Here is an 18,237-nt window from a genome sequence, read left to right as displayed (position 1 = left end):
TGACAGGCATTAAGCACAGGTTTCCCTTATACACATGCGATATGTTCTCTTCACATTGTACAGGGGAAGAGCAGCTTGCAATTGGCAATGGAACTTTTACAGGTACTCAAGTACTTCCTGTATGGGCCCAGCACTTGCAGCCTATTTTTAGTAAATCAGTTATAGTATGTTTCTATCGATATAATGCGATTAAGTATATTATTCATGGAAGTATACCACTCATGATTGTGAATCCTAATCTGATAAATTTACTTAAAGTAGAAGTCTAGGCACACCTGACATCTACGAACTGGTCAAAATGTGTTGTTCAGTAAGTAAAAGATAGTAAATGGGAAAAATCAGGTTGAATAGAATTCCACTTAATGTAAAAAAAAATTAAAATGCAACCTCCATACCCACATGCTACATTATTTACCCAATTTATATATTGCATTCAAAAACACACAAAATCTATATACAAATATCATATTCTTACCTGAAAAAGAGCAGCATACAAAGAACTAGTTAAAGACAAGCAAACTGACAGGTATACCACTCATACTGTTAGTGGAAGGCAGTGCTAAGTTAAATGTGGTTTCCTAGCTATTTAAATAGCCTCTGCATTATTTAAGCCCTATGGGATGACAGGCAAGTTTAACCTCAACTAAAGACCCCTGAATAGTAAGTGAAACTAGACGTTAAAATAATTATCTTTAAAAAAGCATTTAATCACAGATCTTTTGGTTTTTTTGACAGTTTATGACAATTGTCTCTTTTATTACATGTTCCTTAAACGGGTTGCCACTTTTTCTATGTCCCATTGCTGGTTCTGATATCCTGAGATCTAAATTTATGTCTCACACTGTAGATTCTCTGGACTTGTTATTCTCTCTGTGAATATTTATAGCCTTGGCATTATGGCAGCTGTAAATCCATTTTATGACTCGAGCATTTCTCTCAATAACAGATACTGGAGTTCTCTCTTCTTTTACTTCCTCATGTAAGACCACACTTCTTCCACTTACCCTGTCCACAGATTCTAAACTTCCAATTGTTGTATCCTCGCCAAGTTGATATACATTATCCAGCAAGTCCAGGAGGCTCCCCTCTAAGCCACAGCTCTCAAAAAAATGCTGAACATCAGAAGTGGGAAATGAAGACTGCTCTGTTGATATTGCCTCTCTTGAGGAACTGAAGTTAGGAACCGGGCACATCAACGTATCGTTAGTTTTTTTCTGTGCTCTAGGAGAGTTTGGCCTTTCCTGAGAGCATGGCTGAGAAGAGCCCTGTGCAAAAGGAATACGCCTTTTTAATAGTGGAGTGCTTTGAAGAAGTCGGTTGACCAGTCCTCCACTACTCTCATTGTTTTCCTTTTCATTTTGAACAATATCCCTCCTCTGACGGTAAATTATTAGGGAGTCTGGTCGGTGTTGTCTTTTCCCACTAAACCGACGCATTGAAAAGGGTTGGGTTTTTGGGGATCTAGGAGATGGAACCCCATTGTTATCTTTCTTAGGCTCACAATTCTTTTGGGCTGTGTAGTCTGGGCAATTAAAATTAAAAGTTTTTTCTGACCGTGGTTCACTGGCATAGAGAAAAGGACTTTTTGGCATGTCAGAAGGTATAGTAGTGGAGGTTGCATGCTCTGTCTTTAAATTTAAAGTCTTGCGATGTAGAAGGGGAGTTCCTGACATGGTAATGGTTGAGCTTGTAATGCATGATTCTTCTGTCCTTTGCTCAACATGACGTTGCAGAGTTCTCGGCTGTATTACTGGACTCAGGCTGCAGCTACCAGTATGTTTGGTCTCTTGCTTGTGGTTGTGATTCGATTGAATTGATCTACGCAACAAAGTTGGGGAAAGTGTGGCATTGATAGCAGGGTTTTGCCTTTGTTCTCTGACTTGTGGAGTTTTAACGTATTTGGCTTTATCAGCCTCTAGACGGTCAAATGCTGTGATGCCTTCTATCGCTCGATGCAATTGAGGAGACTTTGAGTTCATGATGACATTCAAATTCCAATCATACTTGAACGCGGATCATCCCAAATTGTCTACTTAGAATGGCATGAATAATACAATCACTGAAAAACAAATTAAAACAAAAACAAAAAAAAACAGCTATGGTTAAAGATATCATACGTGGCATATGCAGTGCATTTGGAATTAACAGCAATTTAAAAAGCTGTGGTTTTTATTTTTGAGATTTGTTTTACATTCTGGAACATTATTTTTTTTTAGGTAAACTCTACATTTTTTACTAATGCAAGTGAAACAGAGTAATAACATTCCTTCTGGAGTTGTCCAGTTGGCAGTTACCTTCAGTATGGTATTTTGGTTCACTAACCCAAACAACCTGGCAGCAGTATGAATGACAGGATAGATAATGAATAGAAAAAAATAACATTCTGCAAAGGCAACACTTTCATAATAATGAATAAAATGATTATTACAAAAAATCAGCCTCATATTTAGTCCTATTAATCCTTCCATCTAAATGGTAGTTAAATATACAGAGTGGATAGAAAGGTTGCATAAAAGACAAGCAATTTAAAAACCGCGAAAAATATACAGCCTTGATTAGATTAGCAATATATAGGCTAGTAAAAGTTAATTTTAAGCCGAACTTGACATTTTTTTTTACTATATAAATGAATAGCTAACAGTGTGATAACATTCCTTCTCTGCCTTTTGCATGTAAAACTCCTTAGGTTCCAACTACAATTAAGAATCTTTAACCTACAATGCTACACACAACCCGTGAACCATCCCAGATACGTGGCTTGTTGTGTAACACTTCTTATCTACTCTCGATTTATTGCTGAATGAACTTCTGTCCACCATTTGCATATCGTCTTTTTCAAACCAGTCCATTTTATTTTGCCCAGCTCCCTTCAGCTAATGGCAAATAAAACAATTTAGATATTTATGTTGCCAAATAATTTGTTGCTCTGTGGGCTGGGGTCTAAACACTGGAAATGCCCTTATTTTACTTTAATGACAATTGCTTGCAAGAGCTGACCGGCGCTTATTGTTTGAAAAAAGTAATATGTCACTTGACTGCAATTGGCTCTTGCAGGACATTTCCATTCAACGTTAAAGGATGGTGATTTCAAAAGTTTTCCACCCCACCCACAGTGCTGGTAAAAGTAAAATAACTGTAATTTGTAACCAGAGTCAATGCTGCCTTACATTTGCTTACTGCCCTCGCCCAATCTCAGAACATTGTCACAGTTCCTGGCTATGGGCTGGGACAAATAAAATATGTTGTCTGTTCTGAGCATATCATTTCTTAAAAAACAGATCAGCAATGAAAATAAATGTTGTAAGGAATTGTTTTGATATTGTCTAAAGGCCTATTGCTAAGCAGTTAGTTTATTTTTGCGGCACCATATTGGTGCTTCTGTTATACTGTGAGTTGAAGCTTCAATGTACACAACTACCTCTTCTGGGTATTATTTATTCTGTATATTAACTCCTGGTAGGCAATAAAAAAAGCCTCTGCTTGCAATTCAAAAGCAGTAACAATTTAGGTAACACACTACTCCAATAAAATGAGCACTAAGACAACACACTGCTTTAGAATATAGAGGCACATTCAGACAGGAGTTGCTGAAATGTCTGTATATGCTGTAACACATGAGTTCCTATTAAAAAATATTCAGCATCTATATGCTTCTGCTTTCATGAGTACAACCACAAGTTATTGTACACATTAGAATAATGTCATGTCCTGAAGGGGAGAATGAAGTTGTTGATCAGTCTGGTGCAAACGTCCACATGTTAGTTAGTTAATTAGGTGACATTAGGGAAACTGAGGCATACAGCACTTATATTATAAAGCAACAATATGGACTGCATATATATAGTTTTAGCAAAATCAAAAGCAATTAATATTGTCATTTATTCAAATACCACGGTTTGCCAATGATAGCCAGAGCATGCCAGTAAGTTGCAAAACATCTTTGAAAAAAAGTCTATGCAATGCAGGGACAGAAAGAAATACAGCATGCAAAAGGGAAATGCAAGGTACCCATGCGGCTGGATGGGATAATAATATAAGAGACAAGATCTGAAGTACTATCTTTCCATCAGCTCTTTGAAAAAGAGAGAAATAAATAAAAGTCTCTGATTTCTAAACCAAACAGGAAAACAAGGACTCACCTTTGCATCAGACAAACACCTCCTTTCTCCGCTAAAAACAGAAAGGCAGTCTCCAAAGAGTCAGATTTAAAAAATGTTAAAACAGCTGGGACCAGCCAAGAATAGCTAGGAATCTGTAGGGCGGGGAATTGCTCTGTCCAGTAAAGGAGACTGGACCTAGGCCAGCCGTAACTAACATGAATCATCATGCTAAAAACATGCACAACTACCCATCCATGGAATAAATCAATGTGAAAGCCACCATAAGAGGTTGCTGTGGTATCAGCATAGTATATATCTATCCTGTAACAAAATTACAGTCTCGTAAGAAACAGCTAAGACAGGTAAAATTAAAAGTTCCTTAAGAAAAGATCAGATGTCACCCAGCTAAGAATCAGATCAAACAGTGGATAATGGTATACTATTCCAGGTCTGGCATTCCATGCTCCTCCAGTTCTAATGCATCTACTAGAGACACCCAGTCTTCTGCTGTCAGAGGGCTACTGGGCGTTGTAGTTCAATAATATTTAGACTACTCCAAATTACCAAGCTTTGAGCTAGAGAAAGGTAACAACTAGCCAAAAATATATTTAGATCCAGGAGAGGATCAGATTGGAAGTACCGAAGAATACAGTTATGGGCAGGCTGGAACACAACAAGACCAGGGCAAAGTATGAGATTTAAAACACAATTGATGAGATATGTTTGGTTGTAACAGAAAACACATTAGCAGAATAGTTACCAAACGATGACATTGTTTCTGTGGTGCTGGCTGATAGAATTCAATGTTACATACTGTAAGAAGAATTTTTAGCACATTTTGACTAAAGATGTAATACTTAGAAACTCTTATAATCTCACCTTCAGTGTGAGCCAGGATCCAAATCCAGATATGGAGAAAACTCTGCAAAGTGCTATCATACAAACAGGAGCAGAGGTAGAACTGTAACTATAAGGTGTTGGTAAATTTAAGGTGGAGAAAAAGTATGGGGTGGCCGGGAGGTGTGTGTGTTCTAACGTCAGAGAAGCATTGATCGTTCAAGCTTAAGGACTGAGACAAGCCACACTGCAGCCAGTGTCACAGTGTGTCAGAGGTTTTCACAGGAAGTCTCCTCCCTTTCCACATGGAGTCTCTCTTCTGGTTATGACTTTGTCCTCTGCAATTAGATCCTTCTCCAATAGCTTTAACCCTTTCTATTCTCTGAAACTATTGTGGATACAGTGGCACTACAACGGTGGTGACATTTCAATTATCTAGGCTGGTAAAAACAGAAGTATTACTATGGGAGTTTTCAAATTACTGTCAAGAAAGGAAAACATATTTATGAGGGCAGTTCGCTTGGCATTACTGGCATGGTGTAAAGATCTTTGGGAGCTGAAAAGGTTAATGGACAAAGAGCTCACACCCTCTAAGTTAACAGTCCTGATTCACTTATGCACATTGTGTAGATATCAAATAGCAAAGCTGTCTAGGGCAGGAAGGAGCAGGTGAATAAACATGCAAGCGACAGTTTTAAAGGAAGCTAGTGTTTTAAATTGTTGTCAAGAAGAATTTGGAGACATATGTTAAAGTGATTTTAACTTAACATAGAATTTACACTATAAATTAAAGGAAAACTATACCCCCCAAACAATGTAGGTCTCTATAAAAAAATATTGCATAAAAGAGCTCATATGTAAAATCCTGCTTCATGTAAATAAACCATTTTCATAATAATATACTTTTCTAGTAGTATGTGCCATTGGGTAATCATAAATAGAAAACAGCCATTTTAAAAAATAAGGGCCGCCCCCTGGGATCGTAGGATTCACTGTACTGTATGTTAGGTCACATGAGCCAATTAACAGACAGAGTTGTGTCTTTTGCTTCCACCTGTTACAGTTAAAATTGAAGTATTTCTGGTCAGGTGATCTCTGAGGCAGCACACAGACCATCACGAAATGGTGGCTCAAGGCAAGAGATGTAAAAGGGCAATATTTACTTAAATATATATTCCAGTTTGGTAAGATTCTTTAATATGCCACTTAATATGATATGAACTATCTGTTGCTTAAGTGTTCATTTTGGGGGTATAGTTTTCCTTTAATTTAGCATTTTGTGCTAATGATACTTAAAGAGTAACCCATCAGCTCCAGTTTTGTCTAGATAAACATTGACCATTGACCATGCAGAGCCTGGAAAAACAAAACTGTACACTTTGCACAACTGTGATGCCTTTGCATTTATTCCTAGACAACATGTCAGTGTGTACTGTATATATATATATATATAGATATCTATCTATATATATATATATATATATAGATATATATATATATATACAGTATACACACACTTATATAGTAACGTGGTTGAATATTATAAATAGGTTAATGGAGTGCTGATACTAAGGGGTAGCTTTATCAAAGGTCAAAGTGAAAATTCGAATTAAAAAAATTCAAATTTCTAACTAATTTTTGTGTACTTCGACTAGGGAATAGTCCAAATTCGATTTGAATTTAAGTACTGTGACTTTGAGAGGTACAGTGAAACTGGTTCATAATCAGGCCAGCAGTTTCCAAACATTACGTGAGTGTTAACGAAATGTTTATTAAATAATGAATTACAATATTAAGCCAAGCCAACAGTAATAGCAGTACTGATTGCTAGAGTTCTGTTGCTAAGTGGGAAGGTGAACATAGTGGGTTATTCATCAAAATCCGAAAAGTAGTTCTCACTATTTTATGAAAACTACTCCGACCAAAACCCTTTTATTTATCAATACATTATTTCACATTTGTTTGGATTTGTCGGCAAAAACTGCCAGCTTACATGGTTCTTTTTCACCCTTCCTTGGATAAGGGTTCAGATGCAGTTCAAATTTGAAAATCCCAAAATAACAGAGTTAGTTCATGCCTACTTTCCAGACAAGGGATCTTTCTTGAAAGCAATTCAAAAGTTTTTTTCCAGCAGAAATTTCCATTCACTGCCACAGAAATATATATGTGATTTTAAACACCCTGCAGAAAGTGAAAACAATACCCTCGCTACCAAGGAACATTGGTCTCCCACTCAGTAATGAACCAAATTGTATAACATTTATGGAACCAGTTAAGCAGTTTCCCTGGTACAGGTATGGGACCTGTTATCCAAAATGCTCGGGAGCTGGGGTTTTCAGTAATTTAGCTCTTCATACCTTAAGTGTACTAGAAAAACCATGTAAACATTAAGGGGCCGATTCACAAAGGGTTGAATATCGAGGGTTAATTAACCCTCGATATTCGACTGGGAATTGAAATCCTTCGACTTCAAATATCGAAGTCGAAGGATTTTAGAGCAAATAGTGCGATCGAACGATCGAAGGATTATTCCTTTGATCGAACGATAAAATCCTTCGAATCGAACGATTTCGAAGGATTTTAATCCAACGATCGAAGGAATATCCTTCGATCAAAAAAACTTAGGAAAGCCTATGGGGACCTTCCCCATAGGCTAACATTGAGTTTGGTAGCTTTTAGATGGCGAACTAGGGGGTCGAAGTTTTTTCTTAAAGAGACAGTACTTTGATTTTTAGTTCGAATAGTTCGATTCGAAGTCGTAGTCGAAGGTCGTAGTAGCCCAAAAAACACTTCGAAATTCGAAGTTTTTTTACTTCGAATCCTTCACTCGAAGTTAGTGAATCGGCCCCTAGATAAACCCAATAGGCTGGTTTTGCTTCCAATAAGGATTAATTATATATTAGTTAGGATCAAGTAATAGGCACTGTTTTATTATTAATGAGAAAAAGGAAATCATTTTTAATGGGTCGGAGGGCTCAAGCCAGCACCTTTGTCCGTTACCCAGCCAAGTTACACGTGTACTGTCGGTACAGCCAGGGAATTGGGGACTTTTTGCTTGAAACCCGAGTATTGCACGGGGTATCTAATCCAGTGCAGGACTCTAGCCTGTAATACAATGAGGCCGGGGGGGGGGAGGTGTTTGTAAGTTTTAACATGTCTGACATGCAGGTTGAATGTACCCAAACACATAAGCTGATTTATTTCATTGTCTGAGCATTCAAAACTGCATTCTATCATAGCTGTTTTTAATTGCACTTATTCTGATTTTTTTTGTGTTTGCCATTTGTGAGTTCATTATACAGTCAAACTCCAATTTTACATTGCCTCATTTTAGTTTTCCTAAATTGTGTGTTTTTATTAGTTAATGCTTTTTAATGGAAGTATTTCTCTGTACGTTTTTATGAGTTTTATTCCATCATTTTGGCCCATTCTTCTTGATTGACATACCCCCATTTAAATTTTTTTTTCCATCACCAGGAAAACCTAAAATTGGGTTTTGATTATATATTACAACACATGTTAAAGTGATACTGACACTAACAAACTACTTTTTTAAAATATGAATGTAGCTTAAAAGTTACCTATAAGTCATTTTTTGCAAGTAATTGTTAGTTGAAGTTTCTAAACCTGACTGTTTTGCCAACCTGACTGTCCCTTCTGAACCGTCAGAGTTTCTAATGCTAACGGACTCCTGCTGCACAAAGATGGCAGCCCCTTCACAGACGAACACAGGGAGTCAGATAGGTAATGTAAAAGCATTGGGTAAATACTTCATGGCAAAATTATAACTAGCATGCAAAGGTGCTGGGTTACTGGAGCCATGGAACTTGTAAGCAGTTTGCTAGGCTATGCATTCTGCTCCGCCCCACCAAAACTCATGCTCATCCAGTTGGCTGAGACTCACCTCTACAGGACCATGGACATGGGCAAGCCCCACCCCCCTAATACCAGCAAACTGCAATGGGATTAATATGCATTTAGGACCTAGAGGAATGTTGCAGGTTTGATGAGGTCTGGCAATTCTTATGTATATGCGGCAACAATAACTTGACACATAACCTTAAAGCTTTTTATTTTTGTTTAGCTCTGTCATCTGACCACAGAGTCATGGTTGCCTAGCAACAAGTTTTGGCGCCATTTTCTCCTTTAAAGTGTCTCACTGTGTACTGTTCTAATCACTTTCCCTGATGAAAGTTCCAGTGTGGAATTGAAACGTTGGAACCAATAAACTTATATTTTATTTTGCTGAAACCTTTGCCTCAAAATTTCCTTGGAGTGCTGTCGTGTGTGTTGCACATACACACTATGTTGAATATTTGTCGGCAAATGTATGTGTTATACAATTGTTGCTTTTTGGAGTCCAGTCTAATGTAGTAGCGATTTTATTCACTAAATAGTTAGTTTCACATCTTAACACTATAATGTTTCTATTTTAAGTTTGTAGCATTATGTGGATTGTTTTTCACTATTTTATGTATATTTACAGTCTACACACGTCACTACTTCCTACTTTCCCGCCACAGGGGGTTTAAAAGGTTGGTGCTTGTTTGTATGCATAACCAACGTTTCGGTCCCCATTAGGAACTTTCTCAAGGATGTATATATTATATATATATATATATATATATATATATATATATATATATATATATATATATATATATATATATATATATATATATATATATATATATATATATATATATATATATATATATATAATTTGAGCAAAAAAGAGCACTCACGGCCATATGTCTGCTTCAAAGAGTATATAAAAGTTTTTATTGCATAACAGTGTTATGCAATAAAAACTTTTATATACTCTTTGAAGCAGACATATGGCCGTGAGTGCTCTTTTTTGCTCAAATTGGATATTCCTTTGGATGAGCACCCGGCAGGCTGATCGATTGAATGGAGAGTGCCTATAGAAGCGGTGATTATATATATATATATATATATATATATATATATATATATATATATATATACACACACACACACACATACATACATACATACATACATACATACACATAGCCCAAAGACCTTTAGGGAAATAACATACAAGGTTACTTTGGGAACTTGAGAACTTGAGATACATTTACTAGCCTATAAAAGTGGTGCCATAGCACCTTAAATCAGCTCCTGTCTTACATATGTTTCAGTGTTCGTCAGTGTTGGAATCATAAAAAGCTTCCAGACGACTTTACAGGCTGTCTGGCAAGCACTAACAAAAACGCTGGTTTTTGCACGACAATCTGAAAAAGTCCTGGTTTTCGAGACATGAATTCTAAAAAGTTGCATGATTGGAATTGTTGCACAATGTTTGTCACGACTTTTCCCGCACATGCTTCTTCCGTTTGGCTTTTTTAGTAAATTAAGGGCATTCGTGGTTGGAGTTTTGGTCAAACTTTTTAAAAATAAAAATGAGAGAAAAGAATAAGTTTTAATAAATACCCCCCCAGGTGTAATGTAATTTTTTATCGATCCTTAGAACAGGTATCCTGTTCCTGAGCTTATTAGGTGAAATAATAGTACAGGTACGGAATTCATTATTCGGAAAGCTCCAAATTATAGGAAGGCCAGCGCCCATAGACTAATTAAATTATGTACATGTTTAAAAATAATTTCCTTTGTCACTGTAGCAGTGATCCCCAACCAGTAGCTCGTGAGCAACATGTTGCTCTCCACTCCCTTGTATGTTGCTCTCAGTGTCCTCAAAGCAGGAGCTTATTTTTGAATTTCAGGCTTGGAGGCAAGTTTTAATTGCATAAAAACTAAGTATAGTGCCAAGTAGAGCCTCCTGTAGGCTGCCAGTCCACATAGGGGCTACCAAATAGCCAATCACAGCCCTTATTTGGCACCCCAATGGACTTTTTCATGCTTGTGTTGCTCCCCAACTCTTTTTATATTTGAATGGGGCTCATGGGTAAAAAAAGTTAGGGACCCTGCTGTAATGGATACCACCTATAATATTGTGCTTATCAAGTGAACCGTGAACTTTGCTCATTCACGGTTTCACTCAGAATCTGGATTGAGCAAAAACATGCTGCGTGCACTGTATTCCATGTTCTGTGTAATCTTATGCTAAGCAAGAAAGTGTATTTGAAATGTAGAAAAATGTGCCCAAATCTGTATGCTTGCATCTGTGCAGTAAAGATAAGGGTGATTGCTGTCAAATGGAAAATTGAAGGGGTGGAAACATTTGGTACAACACTGTAATTTTATCTCCCTTGGGTCAGAGCTGGCGGAGGAGGGCGTTACCGCACAACTTTTACAATTTCAAAACCTGGTGACGAAATTGCTTTAAACTAACTGCTTCACACAGTCCAACAGAAAAAAGTATAGCAAGAATAAAATATATGCTCACCACGCTTACATACAAAATACAAAACAAATACATGCAATGAAAACATGACAAAACCTGGATGCTAAAGTCATGTGGTTATAAAAAAAAAATTCACAGTTTATTAACAGCTGAAACATCATAATAAATTACAAGTTTTGACATTTTTTGCAACTGTTTTTTCATAAAATATAATACGCTATTTTATTTGCCCAATGGGGGAAATAAATGAATGTGCATGTGTGATGCTTGACAGTAGGACTGAGTGAATGTGATAGTGTTAGCTGCTATGTATGTAAATTGTTAGGTGGATAGCAAGTGGCTCTATTTGATGCTGGTGAGGAGGGTTCAATCACTGCTTTTCAACTTCTTCCACATTGGAGAAACTTTTCCTACATAGCAAACTGCAAATTAGATTTAAATAATAAAGCCATGGCAAAAAGTCAAACTTGAGCATCCAAACAATAACTTGGAGGGCTACTTGAGGGCCATGTTGGATTCTGTATATTAAAAGGAGCAACATATATTGTGTAATTCTTTCTGTTGATAAAAAATGAATAAACTGCCATTGTTAAGAGATCATTTGTTCCACACTTTGTCACATCAATTTTTCTGCAGCAACAGTTATGTATTGTAGCTCTGTTCTTCTGCAGGTAGCAGGGGGATTGGCTTTCCAAAATGTTATGGCATGCACTACAACTATATTTTCAGGTACTTTGGAAGAATGTATCTCCCAGAACTTGCAGATATATTGTTTTTGCCAACTAGAAGATCGGTAAAGCCTAACACTTTTCAGATTTGAATATGCCATGCCCTTTAATAATGCCTTGTATAACTGAAATTATCATTAACCACCTAAAACACCATTGTCATTGCAACTATAGTTTCATGTTTGCGTGTTTTCAGGCAACACATGGATGGATAAAATCCCGCTGCACGCGAACGGTTAAACACAAGTATCTGATACTGCAAAGTTAGCAATAAACAAAGGTGTTCTATTTATACAACTGATTTACAATTCTAAACAACATATGCTGGGCAGGCCCCCTCTATTTTATTTAGTGAACAAATCTAATCAGCTATTGACAAGACATCTAACATTGAAATGCAATCATCTCTGCAGAACAGCCACCTATGCTGCATACTAATAAATACATACATTCATAAAAACAAAAACCCATTCTATGCTCATGTATAACTTATGAATCATCAGCTGATCACACGCGTTATTTAGGCCAAGCATTGTCACTGGAATGTGAAATTATAACCCACGTGTGCGAACTTAGGTTGTGGTTTATCAACCAATATTTGCCACTGAAGGTGCAAACAGTGCTATAGAAAAGTAGCCAACCGCTTGAATTATTAGAAGACAGAGGCATGGATCTATAAGACAAGAGACCTGAAACATCTCAAACACCAAGCCCTTTAGTGAGTGCATGTTTGATGTTCTGCTAGTGCAGAGAAAGAGAACAGAGGCATTTAGAGGTAAAGCAACAGGTTGCTGAAACAACCTATGACATTCATATTGATTTGATAATTTTTCACAGGGCTGCTAAGAATGTTTTGTGATCATGAAACAAAAAGGCAGAATTATATTTCCAATCACAAGCTCTTCTGCAGACCCTGTCACGTCTCCCATGTGTAGTCTCTGAAAGCGATCTGGATAAGCTTCAACTCCAGCTGAAAGGCATCAGGACGCTCCTGGGGGTTTGCAGAAAGCATCTGATGCAGCAGCTGTTTCATGCGCCGGTTCATGGACTTTTTCTTAACAGGAATAAGAAGCTCTAGCTTTGGATTCTCCAGCAAAGCTTCCCCCACTGGCACTACTTGAGCCCCCCGCTGAACATAGCCCCCCAACAATCTCTTTTTGGTATGAGTGTCTGTGATGGTAATCCGCTCCAGCATGGCCCAAAGAATAACACCCAAAGCAAATATGTCTGCCTTGGCTGTGTAATGACCCTCCCACACTTCGGGTGCCATGTAAAAGTCCGTGCCACAGGCTGTAGACAAGAAACTTTTGTTGACATTGGCTGGTTCCTCTGGGTTCAAGCCAGAGCTGGAGCACACTTTACTGAGACCAAAGTCAGCCACTTTGAGAGTAGGTTCATCCACTCCATCACGAGATTTGCACACCAGAATGTTGTCTGGCTTAAGGTCACGGTGGATGATCTGGTTCTTATGCAAAAAGGCAAGGGCACTGCTTAGCTGCAACATGAAGCTGGTGTTGGTGCGGCGACTTGGCCTGCGGGTAAGAATATATTCATTCATATCGCCTCCATCACAGAAGTCCATCACAAACCACAGACAGTAAATGCTGCGCGGATCAAATGCAATCTCGCCTTTCAACGATGTTTCTACCAACTTTAAAGAGATAAGACAAACACAATAGTGAAAATTAGCATTTATATTTCTTGTATGAGTACTGTATCAGAAAAAAATCTCCATATGTTGCACTCAAAGGAAGTGAGGAGGTTCCATTTATATAATCAGAAAGGTTTTTTGTTTTGCTTTTTTACAATGAGAGCAAGTTGTAGAATTCTCTCCCTGAAGGAGTTGTACTGTTACAATACATTAGGTAGCTTCAAGAAGTGGCTTTTTAGCAAGCGCAGAGATACAGGGCTATTGGAAATATTGAAAAAAGTTAATTCAGTGACTGGCCCTTCTTCTGAATTAAGTAGCAGTTAGGCATGTTTTAGACAGAGAATGTTGAACTTGACGGACGTGTGTTTTCAACCTAACTTACTATTTTATGTCTCTTTTGTGTTAATGCTACTGGGTTACAACATGGCATTGATAAAAGTTGTGTTTATTCTTGCTGCTACCTGGCATCTGCTTATTTCACTCCTGCCCTGTTTTTTTAACCAATATGTGTAGAGTTTTTTGTGGGAGCTATACAAAAGTGAAACTCGCCCTTTATTTGAGAAAACATACTGGAATCAGGAGAGAGCTACAGGCAGGAAAAAGCAGGTCTGTGGTGAACAAATGATTTAAACAAAAAGCACACACACACATATACATGGTCCTTTCTGTTGATGAAATTGTATAAAACCTTTATGGCTCCTCCAAACCTCCTAAATAAAATCCAGTTCCTCACCGGTAAGTAGAGAACTGAGCTGGAACCATGCAACATGCGTTGAACCATTCCATCCTTCTGTAAAACGCACTCTTCCATGTGAATTACATTGGGGTGCTGGCTCTGGATGCTGCTTAAAGCCCAAAATTCCCGTAAAGCCAATTCTACATTCTCAGGCGCTTGGCAGCGGATCTTCTTAACAGCTACTCGTTGGCTAGTTCTGCGTACTAGTGCTTCATATACCACCCCGTAGCTGCCACGGCCCACCTCCCGGATCAAGTCATACTTGGGCTGGCTGCTGACCATCTTCAGATTCACTACATATAAAATGGATTATTAGACATAGTTTAGACTCGGCATTATGTTTTTGCAAAACTCAAAAGCAAAGAAAATTAATACCTAGTTTATCTGGGTATGTATGTCTTCTCAGCATGATAATTATCCTGACCAAGTCTCAACCAGAAAGTACATATGAAAGACATTCCCATGACAGTATCCCTTTAAAGAGTGGTCAAGTAGAGAGGGACACCTAAAGGGATCCGGTCATGATTTTTATAGTATAGTTTTAGTACTAAATTACACTGTGAACATTTCAAGTAATTTCTTCTACCATTTAACATTAAATTATTTAACCAATAAATGTATGTTTTGTTGTAACATAGGTGTGTAAATAGCTATCATGTCATTTTGCCTGATACGGTGCTTTCATAAGTCAACACTTCACAATGGAACTGCTTACAGATAAACTCTTGATTCTCCTGCTCAACTGGAGTGGTGACTTGGATTAGCCAGACTTGGATTTGGATTACCATTACGTGGGGCATGGGAGCATTTTTAGCAATGCAGCTGTTATTTGGCTACATTTCCGTTGTTGCTACGATCAATTGATGGGGTGATATCATTGAGCAAGCATAAAACAAGATGCAAATATGAACTGGTCAGTGTTACCCTTCACTGAACTGTAAGGACTTTCAGGAACAAGAGGTGTAAATACAGCACTGTTTCCCTTTTAATAGAGGGCAGTAATTCTTAACCAAGTTTTGAAAGTATTCCATTAATAATTAGTAGCTATTATCATTTAGAATTAATCAAAATACTACAAAATACTACACAGTGCTTTTAACTACAAATACGTACTATACAATAATAGAAAATATTTTAAAGGGGTTTTTCACCTTCCAAACTATATTTTTCTGTTCACTTGTTTACCATAAACAAAGACTTTTCTCCATGGCTTTCCATATTTTATTTTTTACCGGTTTCCCAAAATTTAGGTTTAAAGTAACAGTAACGTCAAAAAAATAGAAGTGTTTTAAAATAATGAAAATATAATGCACTGTTGCCCTATACTGGTAAAACTGCTGTGTTTGCTTAAGAAACACTACTATTGTTTATATAAATAAGCTGCTGTGTAGCAATGGGGGCAGCCATTCAAAGGAGAAAAAGCTCAAGTTACACAGCAGATAGCAGATAAGCTCTGTCTGTCTAATGGTGTTATCTGTTATCCATTAGTTAACCTGTGCCATATAACCGTTTTTCAATTTCCGCCATTGCTACACAGCAGCTTGTTTATATGAACTATAGTAGTGTTTCTGAAGCAAACAGATCAGTTTTACCAGTGCAGGGCAACACTACATGATATTTTCATTACTTTAAAACACTTACATTTTTTGGTGTTACTGTTCCTTTAAAGTTCAGTGTTCCTGTCTTTAGTGTTTCAGACTGGCAGCTCAGTGATCCAGGAGCAATCTGAACTGTTACAATTTGCTAAGTTTAGTCGATACATTTTTTTTTAGCAGTATCCGTGGAATATTAGCAACTATTGTGTCAATTCTAACAGCTGCCTTTAATGAAACTCAGGGATTCTGAGCAGGGACAAAGATAACAAATGTATCATTTAAATGTAAAACGAGTCAGCGACCCCCCCCCCCCCTTACCAGAGCTGTACAAAACTTTACACGATCTAGTGAATAATCTGAAACCAACCGAAGTAAAAAAAAATAAAAAAAAAAGGTTAAAAGTGAACAACCCCTTTAATATTGTATCGTTTACATTGTACTAGGGATGCACCGAATCCAGGATTCGGTTCGGGATTTGGCCAAATCCTTTTGCCCAGCCGAATTCTAATTTGCATATGCAAATTAGGGGCGGGAGTAAATCATTTGACTTTTTGTTACAAAACAAAGAAGTAAAAAATGTTTTCCCCATCCCACCCCTAATTTGCATATGCTAATTAGGATTCCGATTTGGTTCGGTATTCGGCCGAATCTTTCGCAAAGAATTCGGCCGAATCCAAAAATAGTGGATTCGTTGCATCCCTACATTGTACAGATTCACAACTTTGTAAAACAAAGTTTGCCCAATTTACCTAAAATATTGGCACCCCAGTGATCCAATTGGTAAGTTTTTCTATGCATACATGATACTTTTAAACAATTTAGTTTTTTTTTAAAAAAAAAAAAAAAAGCAGCCTGGGGAAGAAAAGTAATGCAGCACCACACTAAGCATGCAATAGATGCTTGAGAGAGTTAAGTAAAATGGAAAAGCACCAGCTCGGAGAAAAAAAAAAAAACAACTTACAAAAACATTCATTTATATGATTAGATTTAATATAATTAGACCATGCAGCAAGCATTTAGCAGAAAAGGAAGGCTTCAAGGTGTAGAAGAGGCAAAATCCAATTCAAACTTAAATATGGTTGACTAAAGGAACATTTCTGAGATGAAACATTATTGTGGTTACAATAACTAAGCACAGAAGCAGATCTTACACGCAAAGCTTCTCCCATGCTTTCACAACTTATGTCATTCTTGCAGGTTTTCCCTAGTTTAGCTTCTGAAAGAAACAAAGGACCATTTTAATTCTACACGAATAGATATTTGAAAAATCCACAAAGAGTATGTATTTGCTATTTGTTTACATGTTTCTCAGTTTCTATGATGCTGATTATAAAAATAACCAGACACACGTCAACGTGGCTGTACTTAATTAAATAATCATACGGTTTAGTAGGCACTTCACTAACATGAAATCTAATATGAATCATGAAGCACTTTGACTGACAGCAGTATAGTGGTATCCTATTAACAATGTGAGTGCAGCACATACATTACTTATCAAGCTGATATAACAAAGCACATACAGCGGATTACAAATATCGTATCGTGTACGGCTCTACCAAAGTCTCTTGAGTACAAATATTTATATACAGCGCGCAGCATGTCAACGTTTAATGTAAAAGTGTATTATATCACCTCAGCCCCTTTCTCTCTTGTGGCCGCCGCCATTTTGTCCCGCGCGTTTCCGAGACGTCTGCGCGCTCTCGCCATTACGTCACGGGGGAACAAAGTCTCTTACTGGCAGAAACAACGAACGTGAGAGCGTGCAAACAAGGCGGGAAAATATCAAATCATTACATCCGGGGGGAAAGCCAGCTGCCAATAGAAACGGAACTTGTGACGTTGATTTAAACGTCGCCATCTTTAATAAGGGAAAAAGTAAAACAAAACAAAAAATTAAGCAGTTGTGCTGACAGTGCTGTACATATAATATAAATGCATACCTCTTTGTCTGTCCCAGTTGTTGTTTTTCTAGTTTGGCAAGACAGGCAGAATGTAGGTGCACTAACTTTATTTTTTTCGATATATGTTTATATCTATCTATCTATCATCTATCTATATATATCCAATGAGTATCCGCACTTCAAGGCCAAAATGTGTGAATGGGGTGCAAAATTAACCCTTTAAGTGCCAGCAGAATTTCACATTTTGGTTACGCGAAATGCCAGCCGTTTTTGAAACATTTTGTGCTCTCTCACTTTAGGGGCATTTTCTGAGGGGAAACCTATAGTTTACCTAGGAAAACTATACATTGTTTTTTTC

General features: G+C 37.4%; 2 protein-coding genes across 6 annotated transcripts; both read right to left on the bottom strand.

The window, feature by feature from the left end:
- Positions 1-686: 686 nt before the first annotated feature.
- Positions 687-5,129, bottom strand: fam110d.S (family with sequence similarity 110 member D S homeolog). Of its 2 annotated transcripts, none has more exon segments than NM_001112855.1 (2): positions 687-2,059; positions 4,980-5,129. In NM_001112855.1, a coding segment is annotated over 1 exon segment (1,143 nt). In that variant the 5' UTR covers positions 1,980-2,059; positions 4,980-5,129; the 3' UTR covers positions 687-836.
- Positions 5,130-11,382: 6,253 nt separating this feature from the next.
- On the bottom strand, positions 11,383-17,741 carry pdik1l.S (PDLIM1 interacting kinase 1 like S homeolog). Of its 4 annotated transcripts, XM_041583061.1 has the most exons (5): positions 17,611-17,741; positions 17,127-17,191; positions 16,294-16,331; positions 14,378-14,673; positions 11,383-13,644 (listed from the first exon to the last, which is right to left on the bottom strand). In XM_041583061.1, exons 4-5 carry the CDS (start codon positions 14,660-14,662, stop codon positions 12,910-12,912), a joined length of 1,020 nt encoding a protein of 339 aa, XP_041438995.1. In that variant the 5' UTR covers positions 14,663-14,673; positions 16,294-16,331; positions 17,127-17,191; positions 17,611-17,741; the 3' UTR covers positions 11,383-12,909. The 4 variants fall into 4 exon arrangements, with proteins under 4 accessions (XP_041438995.1, XP_018103653.1, XP_018103654.1 ...); XM_018248164.2 differs by lacking the exon at positions 16,294-16,331; XM_018248165.2 differs by lacking the exon at positions 16,294-16,331 and having other exon boundaries at positions 17,127-17,188; positions 17,611-17,727.
- Positions 17,742-18,237: the final 496 nt, after the last annotated feature.

This window comes from Xenopus laevis, chromosome 2S (assembly GCF_017654675.1).
Source record: "Xenopus laevis strain J_2021 chromosome 2S, Xenopus_laevis_v10.1, whole genome shotgun sequence".
In the NCBI taxonomy this organism is placed as follows: Eukaryota; Metazoa; Chordata; class Amphibia; order Anura; family Pipidae; genus Xenopus; species Xenopus laevis.
Note: the sequence above shows the minus strand (reverse complement) of the source record. Positions and strands in the feature narration are given on the sequence as shown.